General features: G+C 50.8%; 1 protein-coding gene across 3 annotated transcripts in view; it reads left to right on the forward strand.

Moving 5' to 3' along the window:
• The first annotated feature begins 1,185 nt into the window (after positions 1 to 1,185).
• PLEKHM2 (pleckstrin homology and RUN domain containing M2) overlaps positions 1,186 to 12,662 on the forward strand; it is a 48,044-nt gene continuing 36,567 nt past the window's right edge. For 2 of the 3 annotated variants that reach the window (XR_004275835.1, XM_032300491.1), the window contains exon 1: positions 1,187 to 1,474. Coding sequence is in view for 2 of the 3 variants with exons in the window: in XM_032300491.1 (XP_032156382.1) it covers positions 1,415 to 1,474 (60 nt within the window). In the remaining variant the exon portion in view is untranslated. Of the gene's footprint in view, positions 1,475 to 12,662 lie in introns of all 3 variants that reach the window. The other variant, XM_032300492.1, reaches the window with a different exon arrangement.

The raw sequence follows: 12,662 nt of genomic DNA on the forward strand, positions 1-12,662 counted from the left end.
GTTTCAGGGCTGAGGGAGTTGAGGCCCTCAGGATATGCGGGGCTGAAGAAGAGGGATAAGGGTAAGGAGTGGGAATGGAGTTGGGGCTGAAGGTGAGGAGGGTGTGTTTTGAGGGTGGGGAGGAGCGCCAGGGACCTCAAGTGTAGGACTGGGCCTTGAGGGTGAGGCACTGAGGAGGGGAGGGGTTGGGGGGGGGCAGGGGGATGAGGGAGGGTCTCGGGCTGGGGGCGGGAGTCTAGGCTGACCTGGTGGGGGTGCTGGGGCCTCCACGCTGCCAAAGCCAGGGAGCCTGGGTGTGTGCCTTGAGGGGATGCCTGGGCTAGGGAAGGGGAGGAAGATAGCTGGGGCTTGTGGGCTGAGGGGGTCTCAGGGTCTCTGGCCAGAGTTAGTGGGGTGCAGAGGAGGGGTGGGGTCCCCTGCGAGGGAGGAGGGGTCTGTGGGCTAAAGAGGGTCAGCGGGAGGGGGCCCAGGGTCTGTGGGTGTCTCGGGTCTCTGAAGAGGGCAGGGGTCTTGGGGTCTATGGGGGTCTCTGGCCGGTGAGGTCGGAGTCTCCAGAGTCCTTGGGGCCTGTGGGAGTCTCTGGGGTTTTGAGGGGGGAGTCTGTGGGCTGCAGAGGGCTGCGGGGAGGGTCTCTGGGTCTCTGAGGACAGCTGGCGTCCCGGGGTCTGTAGGGGTCCCCAGGGTCTCTGAGGAGGGCAGGGGCCCAGGTCTGCGGGGGTCTCTGGCAGGTGGGGTTGGCGTCTTCGGAGTCCCTGGGATCTGAGGGTGTCTCTGGGGTACCAGGGGGTAGTCTATGGCCTGAGGAGGGTTGGGGAGGGGTCTCAGAAGGGCCAGGGTCCCGGGGTCTGTGAGGGTCTCCGGGAGGCGGGGTCGGGATCTCCAGAGTCCCTGGGGTCTGAGGGTGTCTCTGGGATCTCGGAGGGAGTCCGTGGGCTGAGGAAGGCCAGGGGAGGGTCTCTGAGGAGGGCCGGGGTCCGTCGGGGTCTCGGAGTCCCTGGGGTCTCAGGGTGTCTCTGGGATCTCGGGGGGGAGTCTGTGTCCTGAGGAGGGCTGGGGGAGCGTGTCGGGGTCTCTGGAGAGGGCCGCGGCCCAGAGTCTGTGCGGGTCTCCGGGTCTCCGGGTCTCCGGAGTCCCCAGGCGCAGGCGGGCCCTGGCGCCGCCCCGCCTGACATCAGTTCCTGCCGCCGCCGCGCACAGCCGCGGCCTCCTTCCCCGCCGGCCGCGCTCTGGAGCCGCCGGGCCGCGGCGGAGAGAGGGCCCGGGCGAGACGAGGGCCGGGCGGCGGGCGCCGCGCCCCGCGGCCGGCACGACGGAGCCCCCACACGGCCGGCGGCAGCGGTTGGCGGCGACCCCCGGCCCCCGGCGCGGGAAGCGGCGGCGGGGCGGCGGCGGCGGCGGCGACGGTGGCAGCGCCATGGAGCCGCGGGAGGTGAAGGACCGGATCCTGGAGAACATCTCGCTGTCGGTGAAGAAGGTGAGCGCGGCCTCCCTCCCGGCCGGGGCCCGTTCCCCGCCGCGCCCCCCACGCCCTCTTGCGGCGCTCGCCGGGGCCGGGGTCCCTCCTGCCGCCGGGACTCGGGCCCCCGCCCTTCCCCTCCGCGCCCCGGGGGGCGACGAGCGGCCGGGAGCCCCGGGCCGGTGGAGGGGAAGCGGGGCCGCTCCTGTGAGCGCCGCGGCCTCGGAGCTATTTTTAAAGAACAAAGTTGAGGTCAGCATCCTCGGAGCTTCCCCAAACTTGGCCGGGGCCCTGCCCTCCGGGAGAGGGGCCAGCGACCCTCCGGTGCCCCACTGGTGCCGCGGCGCCCCCGGGAGCTCCTGGAGGAGCCCCAGGCAGCCTCCTGCGGAATCCGCTGCGTCCCCGGGTCCCCCGGGAGGCAGGCGTCGCCCTGAGTGAGTCTGATAGTCAGGGTGGAGGCCAGTGATAAGCAACTTAGCTTTGCCCGGGCCTGGGTCCCGGCGACATTGCCTCTGCTCCTGGGAAGTCCCCTGAATAATCTTGCTCAAGGAGGGTAGCTTTGAAGAGGTTCACCGGGGGCTTTGATGATAAGAACTTGAAGTACCTGGGGATTGATTGCATTTCCGATGCCGACCGGGAACCGGGTGACACCACAGACACCTTGCTGTGGGGCTTGCCGCAGTGGAGATCACTGTCCCAGCTCCAGGGAGAAATGACTACATACCTGTCAAGGCCGTGTATTTGTGATGAAGTTAGCATATCCGAAAAGGGACCCGTGCTAGAAGGTAGAATCCATATTCTGACATTTTGGGCTGGATGTAAAAATAAAAATAAAGATAATAATTTTAAAAGAATCCATATTCACTGAAAACCTCAATGGCCAAATCAGAATGGTGTGTGTGCGTGTGTGTGTGTGTAATTTGAATTCCTGGCTCACCAGATAGTCTCAGAAACTGAAAACAAAACAAAACAAAAATAAGAAAATGGCTTGGGTGAGGGACTTAGCAGCTGATTTTACTTAAAGAAGCAAAATGAAGAGAATTAATTAGATCATCCATCATATTTAAATAATCGTCTGTTTTCCCACTTATATTCCTCAAAAGCAACACAGGCAAACAGTTTTACCTTTCATAAAGATAAATGTGACTTAAAAAGAAAACAGAGCCGGGCGCGGTGGCTCACGCCTGTAATCCCAGCACTTTGGGAGGTCGAGGCGGGTGGATCACGAGGTCAAGAGATCGAGACCATTCTGGTCAACATGGTGAAACCCCGTCTCTACTAAAAATACAAAACATTAGCTGGGCATGGTGGCGCGTGCCTGTAATCCCAGCTACTCGGGAGGTTGAGGCAGGAGAATTGCCTGAACCCAGGAGGCGGAGGTTGCGGTGAGCCGAGATTGAGCCACTGCACTCCAGCCTGGGTAACAAGAGCGAGACTCCGTCTCAAAAAAAAAAAAAGAAAAAAGAAAACAGATTCCGGAACTGCCCTTACTAAAAACGTTCCTCTAAAGCACAGTTAAAGGTAACATTGCAGAGATCCAACAAGAGTTGTACTAGTTTTACCCAGCTTTGCTAATGCAGTGGAGTATCGTTTTTGCTTACTCAAGGAGGGGAGGATGAGCAGATGCCTTGTTGAGAAGCAATACATCTTCCTAATGGACGGGAAAGGAACACAGGTGACCTCTCTAATCTAATCTGGGCTGATTGTGGCTTCAGGTAGGCCCAGCATTTGTCTTTGGATTTCAAACACATGAATGGAGAAAGTCCCTGATGGAGAGGCAGGAGACATGGGCACCCTGTCACATGTCTAAGCACAAGTTAAGCACGAGTCTTTCGAAGGCAGAGATTCACTCTGTAAATCAGACTGTCATTTATGAAAGAGTTAGGTGTGTTTGTTAAGATGCATATAATTGTAGGTGTTTGGACAAGGACATTTTATTGAGCTGGAATGCACCCCAGAAAATGTCACACACTAGACACTGCAAACCCATCCCTGGGTGTATCACTACCAAAGGCATGGCCAGCATCATTGTTAGGAGCATGGATTCAGGAGTCCAGCTGCCTGATTGAATCCCCACCATGCCAAAATAATAACCCTGTAGCCTTGGTCAGGCTTGTTAACGTCTCCATGCCCCAGTTTTTTCATCTGTAAAGTAGGGATAACATTAGGGTTGTTGTGAAGTGTTTTTTGTTGTTGTTGTTTGTTTTTGAGACAGTCTTATTCTAACACCCAGGCTGGAGGGTAGTGGCATGATGTCAGCTCACTGCAAACTGTATCTCCCAGGTTCAAGCAGTTCTCCTGCCTCAGCCTCCCCAGTAACTTGGATTACAGGCATGTGCCACCACGCCCGGCTAATTTTTTTTTTTTTTTTTTTTGAGACGGAGTCTCACACAGTCACCGGGCTGGAGTACAGTGGTGCAATATTGCCTCACCGAAACCTCAGCCTCCTGGGTTCAAGCGATTCTCCTGCCTCAGCCTCCCAAGTAGCTGAGCTAACAGGTGCCTGCAACTATGCCCAGCTAATTTTTTTTGTATTTTTAGTAGAGACGGGGTTTCACCTTATTGGTCAGGCTGGTCTTAAACTCCTGACCTCAAGTGATCTGCCTGCCTCGGCCTCCCAAAGTGCTGGGATTACAGGTGTGAGCCACCCCACCCGGCTAAATTTTTTTTTTTTTTTTTTTTGTAGAGACTTGATTTCACCATATTGGTCAGGCTGTGTTGTGAAGTTTGAATGAACATAGAGTGTTTAACATGGATCCTGACCCAGTCTTAACTGGTAGATTTTTTTCTCTGTGGAAGAGCCCATTCCTCAATTTTACAAGACTTGAAGATGGTTCAAGTGCCTCACCACCGAAAGGTTCTACAACACCATTTGTTCTGGTTAGCCAACTTCCTCTTTGTGCTTGTTTGAGACTACTGTGATATTTCTATATTTGCAAAGAGTTTTTAGAACTTTTTATGAAAATGAAGGGTGCTTGCCAGGCACAGTGGTTCACACCTGTAATCCCAGCACTATGGGAGGCCGAGGAGGGTGGATCACGAGGTCAGGAGTTCAAGACCAGCCTAGCCAAGATGGTGAAACTCTGTCTCTACTAAAAATACAGAAATTAGCTGGGTGTGGTGACAAGTACCTGTAATCCCAGCTACTTGGGAGCCTGAGACAGGAGAATCACTTGAACCCGGGAGGCAGAGGTTGCAGTGAGCCAAGATCATGACACTGCACTCCAGCCTGGGTGACAGAGTGAGACTCCATCTCAAAAAAAGAAAATGAAGTGCCTACAGAAAAGTGCACAGGTCTTGAGCATACATCTTAATGAGTTCTCACAAAGTGAAAACACCTGCATGTCCAGCACCCTGACCAAGAAACAGAACGTGACCGTTGTCCCAGAAGGCCCTCTCACCCCTCCCCCCAGAAACTACACCATCAAAGCAACCACTATCCACAAGGAGTATGCTGAGTTCAGCTATTTTCGCACTTAGATTTTGTGATGGTGAATACCCATTATAACACCAGACAGGTGAAATAGCTGTCAGTCCATCTGAATCCAAGGCAACCTGTGTTCTGATGTGGATGCAGAATTCCTGGGGTTAGAGAGAACTGGAGAGTTTAATAATTAATATGATTAAATGAAAATGATAGCAATAGGCTGGGCATGGTGGCTCACACCTGTAATCCCAGCATTTTGGGAGGCCAAGGTGGGTGGATAACTTGAGGCCAGGAGTTCAAGACCAACGTGGCAAAACCCCATCTCTACCAAAAATACAAAAATTAGCTGGATGTGATGGCACATGCCTGTAGTCCCAACTACTTGGGAGGCTGAGGCAGAGAATCACTTGAACCTGGGAAGCAGAGATTGCAGTGAACTGAGTTCGTGCCACTGCACTCCAGCCTGGACAACAGAGGGAGACTGTCTCAAAAAAAGAAAAAAGGAAATGATAACAATAAAAAGCAAATTCAATTCTCGAAAGGGAGCTAGTAGCAGAAACATCCCAGATACTGCCAATAAAGCCTGTGGTTGCCGATAATAATTAAAGAGAAATGTCCAAGTCAAGGACAGTTTTGGCATTTTGTATTGGCATGTGATTCTACCAGATAACATCTTCTCCGGGGAGGGAAGGCAGGCAGTGGTTTTCCGAAGTTTTTTGAGGAGCAGGTGTGTCTGTTGCATAAGGCTGCAGAATGAGCAAAGACTATATGCCATAAGAAGCAGCCTCCTGGCCGGGCATGGTGGCTCACCCCTGCAATCTCAGCACTTTGGGAGGCCAAGGTGGGCGGATCAGCTGAGGTCGGGAGTTCAAGAGCAGCCTGACCAACATGGAGAAATCCCATTTCTTCTAAAAATGCAAAATTAGCCAGGCATGGTGGCGCATGCCTGTAATCCCAAGTCGTCAGGAGGCTGAGGCAGGAGAATCATTGGAACCTGGGAGGCAGAGGTTGTGGAGAGCCAAGATCACGCCATTACACTCCAGCCTGGGCAACAAGAATGAAACTCCAACAACAACAAAAAGCAGCCTTCCCCCTCCCTCCAGCAATTTATATATTGGTTCGGAGGGATCAGCAGGAGGAGGGAGATAATTTTTTTTTTTTGAGACGGAGTTTTGCTCTTGTGGCCCAGGCTGAAGTGCAATGGCATGATCTCGGCTCACTGCAACATCCGCCTGAGGGAGAGAATTTTTTAAAAATAGTAACTGTCTGGTCCTGGCACAGCAGCTCACGCCTGTAATCCCAGCACTTTAGAAGGCTGAGGAGGGCAGATCACCTGAGGTCAGGAGTTCGAGACCAGCCTGGCCAGCATGATGAAATGCCATCTCTTGTAAAAATACAAAAATTAGGCCGGGCGCGGTGACTCAGCCTGTAATCCTAGCACTTTGGGAGGCCGAGGTGGGTGGATCACCTGAATTTAGGAGTTCAAGACCAGCCTGGCCATCTTTAAAAAAAAAAAAAAAAAAAAGTTAAAAAAAAAACACAAAAATTAGCTGGGTATGGTGGCGGGCACCTATAATCCCAGCTATTTGGGAGGTTGAGGCAGGTGAATTGCTTGAACCTGGGAGGTGGAAGTTGCAGTGAGCTGAGGCCACGCCATTGCACTTCAGCCTGGGCAACAAGGGCAAAACTCCATCTCAAAAATAAATAAATAATAACTGGCTGGGTGCCATGGCTGAAGCCTGTAATCCTAGCATTTTGGGAGGCCAAGGCAGCAGATTGCTTGAGCTCAGGAGTTTGAGAGCAGCCTGAGAAACATGGTGAAACCCCGTCTCTACAAAAAAATACAAAAATTAGCCAGATGTGGTGGCGAACACCTATAGTCCCAGCTACGCATGATGCTGAGGCAGGAGGATCGCTTGAGCCCAGAACGTGGAAGTTGCAGTGAGCTGAGATCGCATCATTGCACTCCAGCCTGGGTGACAGAGTCAAACCTCAAAATAAATAAATAATAATAATAATAAACTAGAGCAAAGAGAAACTCTCAGAGGAGGGGTTAACTGAGTCTTGAAGTACTGGCAGAGTTCGGAGAAAGAGAAGAAGCAGACATCCAAGAAACAGCCTAGGCATCTCCAAGGAACTGGGGCCCTCCAGATGGTCTTCCAAGGGCAGGGAGGAGGCGTACCTGTCTTAAGAGTGCCAAGGGTTCTTCAAGATGCGTCTGGAAAGTGCTTTCTGTGGAAGCCATATAGCCTGGCGGACACAAAGGCGGGCTTCAGAGGCCCGCAGACTTGGGCCTGGGTTTGACTTCTGGGTTTGTCACTGACCATCTCAACCCTGGCAGATGACCAGACCACTGTTAGCATCAGCAGTGAGAACCTACTTCTAATATTATAATGATAATTCAATTATATGAGAGAACACACTTACAGCACTTAGCACAATACCTTGCTTACAGGGAGGCCTAAAGAAAAGCCACCATTATTGCTACTTGCAAGTGTCTCTGTGGACTCTACAGTTCACCTTTTTGCAGTCTTCAGTGAGTGGGTTTTTTTTGTTTTTTTTTTTGAGACAGTCTTGCTCTGGGGTGCAGTGATGTGATCTTGGCTCACTCCAACCTCTGCCTCCTGGGTTCAAGCGATTCTCATGCTTCGGCCTCCCGAGTAGCTGGGATTATAGGTATATACAGCCATGCCTGGCTAATTTTTGTATTTTTAGTAGAGATGGGGTTTCACCATGTTGGTCAGGCTGATCTTGAACTTCTGACCTGGTGATCTGTTCACCTCAGCCTCCCAAAGTGCTGGGATTACAGGTGTGAGCGACCATGCACGGCCTGGTCGAGTTTGTTTTAACCCTGAACCTTGTATTATTATAATATATTTTCTGCGTTAGCTTTTCCCCTTCATGGTGGTACCTGTGAAGGCTGCTAGGCTTATGGATTTTTCTTTTTTCTTTTTCTTTCCTTTTTTTTTTTTGAGATGGAGTTTTTCTCTTGTTACCCAAGCTGGAGTGCAATAGCATGATCTCGGCTCACCACAACCTCCCAGGTTCAAGTGATTCTCCTGCCTCAGCCTCCCAAGTAGCTGGGATTACAGGCATGAGCCACCAAGCCCAGCTAATTTTATAATTTTTTTTTAGTAGAGATGGGGATTCTTCATGTTGGTTGGGCTGGTCTCAAACTCCCAACCTCAGGTGATCCGCCCACCTCAGCCACCCGAAGTGCTAGGATTACAGGCGTGAAGTGAGTCACCATGCCCGGCCTCCAAACTGTTTCTTAAAAGGCCGCATGGTAAATATTTTCAGGCCATATAGTCTTTGCTGAAACGACTCAGTTCTGCTCAAAAACAACCAAACGTGTATGAGTATGGCTTTGTTCCAATAAAACTTTATTTACAAAAATAGGTAGAAGGCTGGATTAAGCCTGCAGACGGTAGTTCACGTATGAAGCATGTGTCCATACGAAAAAGTCCTTGTCAAGGCAGGCCAGGGATCACCTCCAGAGATGTTGGTGCAACCAGTCCCATAGCTAACCAAATCTCTATTGTAGCTGTGTTTTTGCACATTGTGTTAGGCTTGTGGAGTGAATGTGGATACTTGTAAATCTCATCACCTGTCCCTGTATTCAGTTATTCAAAACTATTTAGTGAGCACCTTCCCTAGGACCTCACCATCATAGGCCCTAGGAAGATTCTTGTGAACAGGCAGATGAGGTATCTGCCCTCATGAAGCTGACATTCTCGTAGAAGAAGAAGGGTGATCCATTTGTACACAGGCAGAGATGATCTCGGATCATGGTAAGTGTCATGAAGGCATTAGAGCAATGGGATAAAGAATTGGCAGGGAGGTTTGCTCTGGGGGAGATGACGAGGGAAGATTCCCTAAGGCAATGACATTGCATCCTGCAAGGGACACTTAGTAGGATAAGAGGATGAAAAATGATTATTTTTCTGTGCGTGTTTGTTTGAGACAGCGTTTCACTCTGTAGCCCAGGCTGGAGAGTACAGTGGCACCATCGTGACTCACTGCAGCCTTCAACTTCTGGGCTCAAGTGATCCTCCCGCCTCAGCCACTTGAGTAGCTGGGACTACAGACGTATGCCACCACATCCAGCTAATTTTTAATTTTTTCTGTGGAGACAAGGTCTCACTGTGTTGCCCAGCCTGGTCTGGAACTCCTGAGCTCAAGTCATCCTCCCACCTCAGCCTGCCTGAGTGCTAGGATTACAGGCATGAGCCACTGAACTTGGCCAAAAAATTAATCTAAGAAAATAAGTAGTGGTTTTCAAAAACACACAAATAGCTCAGAAGTATATAAAGTGAAAAGTAATTGTCTCCTGTTCTCCCGTCCTTTCAAGGGGATAAATGAATTGTAACAGGGTAACCATCGCCCAGTTCCTGGGTCCTGACAACCTTCTCTCGCCTCAGTCTTCCACTCTCTTCGATTTGGGCAGACACTGCCCCCCACAGCGTAGGCTCTGAGTGAAGTTATTTCAGGCCAGGCACACCCTGCCTTGAGCAGGAACCTCCCAGACCCCATTCCGGATCGGGATTGACTGGCGCTGGTGAATGAGCCACAGCTGTTGTTCAGCCCAGCCTGTCTGTGCAGTTGAAAAGTCTGTCCTGGAGGGGTGAGCTTTTTCTCATTTTTCTACTCCTGAGATAGGTTAGATCTGCAAGTATATTAAAAGTTAGCAGGATTCCCAGCTCTCTGGAATCCCCTCCCACATAGTGGGAGCTCTCTTTCCCCTCCTGAATTTTCCCTCTGGGGTCCCCTTCCACCCAGTGAGCAAGCTGTCTTTCCTCTCCTGGATTCCATCTTTCTGGATTCTCTCACTCAGTGTGAGGGGAGTTTTCCTTCTCTGGTTTTCTCCTTCTGGGAACCCATCTCACTCAGTGTGAGAGCGACTTTTCTTTCTCTCATTCAGTGTGAGAGCTAGCTGTTTCCTTCTCTCTCCTTCTCCTTTTTCTCTCTCTGCCTAAATAAATCACTTTTCTGCAAAAAAAAAAAAAAAAAAAAAAATTAGCTGGGGACAGGGAGAGGAGGTGGTAGGCATAGTGGCCCGTGACTATAATCCCAGCACTTTGGGAGGGGATTTGCTGAGGTGGGAGGATCACTTGAGTCTGAGTCTGGAAATTCAAGACCAGCCTGTGCAACATAGTGAAACCCCATTTCTATAAAAATAAAAAATTAGGTGGGCATGGGCACACATGCCTATAGTCCCAGCTACTCAGGAGGCTGAGGCAGGAGGGTCACTGGAACCCAGCAGGTCAAGGCTGCAGTGAGCCAGGATCATGCTATTATACTCCAGCCTGGGTGACAGAGTAAGACCCTATCTTGAAAAAAATTAAAAAAAAAGAAAGGCAGGGACTGGTAGGTAGATAAGTATAAAAATTGTATTGACTATTTTGTTTAGATCAATAGTTTTGTTTCTCTTTGGCTTTACAGAAAACCTTTTAAGAGTTTTAAATGTTCTCAAAATCCCTAAGTACCTGAGTCACCAGGACAAAGATTCACATAAAATAGTATCTACACATACATTTTGCAAACTGAAGTGTACAGGGTCAGTGTGCCTTCTCCCCACTTCTCTTCCTCCGCTTCCTAAATAATCAGTAGCTATTTCCCTGCTCCTTTCCTCTCTCCCAGAGTGGAGGCTGTCTGGTGAGGGCTGGAGGAGGGACCTGAAGGTCCCTAACCCAGAAACCATGGTGTGCACAGAGGAATCCTTGACCCCATGAGTAACTCCGCCCAGGCTCAGGAGTAGATGCTAGTGGAGAGGTGGTAATTGCTTTTTCTGAGCCCTGCCCATTCCCTTTTTTTTGTTTTTTGTTTTTAATTTCAGAGACTGGGTCTCCCTGTGTTGCCCAAGCTGGTTTTGAACTTCCTGGCCTCGAGCCTTCCTCTTGCCTCTGCCTCCCAAAGTGTGGGGTTACACGTGCAAGCCGCTGTGCCCATGCCCATTCACTTTTCTTTTTGAGACAGAATTTCAGTCTTGTTGTTCAGGCTGGAGTGCAATGGTGTGATCTCGGTTCACTGCAACCTCCACCTCCCAGATTCAAGTGATTCTCCTACCTCAGCATCCTGAGTAGCTGGGATTACAGGTATGCACCACCACACCCGGCTAATTTTGTATTTTTAGTAGACACGGGTTTCCGTGTTGATCAGGCGGGTCGCTCTTGTTACCCAGGCTGGAGTGCAATGGCGCGATCTCGGCTCACCGCAACCTCTGCCTCCTGGGTTCAGGCAATTCTCCTGCCCCAGCCTCCTGAGTCGCTGGGATTACAGGCACGCGCCACCATGCCCAGCTAATTTTTTGTATTTTTAGTAGAGGCGGGGTTTCACCATGTTGACCAGGATGGTCTCGATCTCTTGGCCTCGTGATCCACCCGCCTCGGCCTCCCACAGTGCTGGGATTACAGGCTTGAGCCACCGCGCCCGGCTAATTTTGTATTTTTAGTAGACACGGGTTTCCATGTTGATCAGGCTGGTCTCAAACTCCTGACCTCGGGTGATCCGCCTGCCTTAGCCTCCCAAAAGGATTATGGGTGTGAGACACTGCACCTGGCCCCATGCCCATTCACGTTTAAGATATGGTTCTCCTTTGATGAAATGCTTCTCTGCTGTCAGGTTTTTTATGACACTGTGGTCCATTCCATCCCATCACAAAACACCCTAGGCTAACTCTCTCCATGTTTTGGCTCCGGCTTAGGCCTATCCAGATTGAAAGGCCCTGTGTGATGATTTGAGGCCAGGCAGAAGCTCACCTGGGGTTTAACAGAAACAGGTCACCATCTGGCAGCAACAGGCTCTCTGTTCAGATGGGGCTGACTATCTGTGGTCACTCTGCTGTCATGGCTAACACTTCGGAGCTTCAGATGGAGCCGTGGTGATTCCTGTGAGTCTCCCTCAAAACTCATCCAGCTGGAGCCCAGTGTGAAAAGAAATTCTCAGCAAAACTGAAAATCTGCTGCCAACTGACAAAAATGCTAGGTCTGGAAACGTTGAATAAGTGGAGTGGTCCGACAAGCCTTAATGTGGAAAGGCAAGAGCTGATGTTCAGTTCATGACTGCTGTGGGGAGAAGAAGGTTGGCATTTGCAGGGACTATGGGGCACCTGTCTGGGTCATTCCTACTTCCGGAGTCTCCAGTGCCCATCTCAGGCATCACGGCAGAGGTGTGTTGCTGCTGAAGCTGGCATTGCCCTTCTTTCCAAGGGAAGCAATATTTTTTCACTTATGACAAAAAGCTCTCTGGCTTGCCACCTCTGCTGATAAAACAGGTTTCTCAGCCTGGGATCTGGGAAGTGCCATGTAATAGACAGCGAGCCACTCTGGGCCCCGAGCTCTCCTCCTTGAGAGTCTAAACCAGGCAGTAGGGCTGGTTGTTTGGGTGAAGTCTCCTTTCCAGCCCTGTCCTCCTTGGTGCTGTTCGTTCAAGGTACAAACGTCTTAGAACTTCCATTTGAGGCAGGAGAATAAGGATGATTTCTGGGAGAGTCCTTTCCACTGGAGATGAAAGTTTAGGCCACTGATCTATCAGTTATTGAAACCATCCAGGGTCCTGAGAGATTCTCCTGACCTCTTGCCAGAGAAGCACGTGGCCCTCTGCACAGATATTCTCCCTGCTATGTATTTTGTTTTGTTTCATTTTAGTTGTGTATGTGTTTTGAGACAGAGTCTTGCTCTGTCACCCAGGCTGGAGTGCAATGGCATGAACTTGGCTCACTGCAACCTCTGCCTCCCAGGTTCAAGCGATTCCTCTGCCTCAGCCTCCTGAGTAGCTGGG

Source organism: Sapajus apella, unplaced genomic scaffold, assembly GCF_009761245.1.
Source record: "Sapajus apella isolate SASKATOON/1434 unplaced genomic scaffold, GSC_monkey_1.0 scaffold43, whole genome shotgun sequence".
NCBI lineage: Eukaryota > Metazoa > Chordata > Mammalia > Primates > Cebidae > Sapajus > Sapajus apella.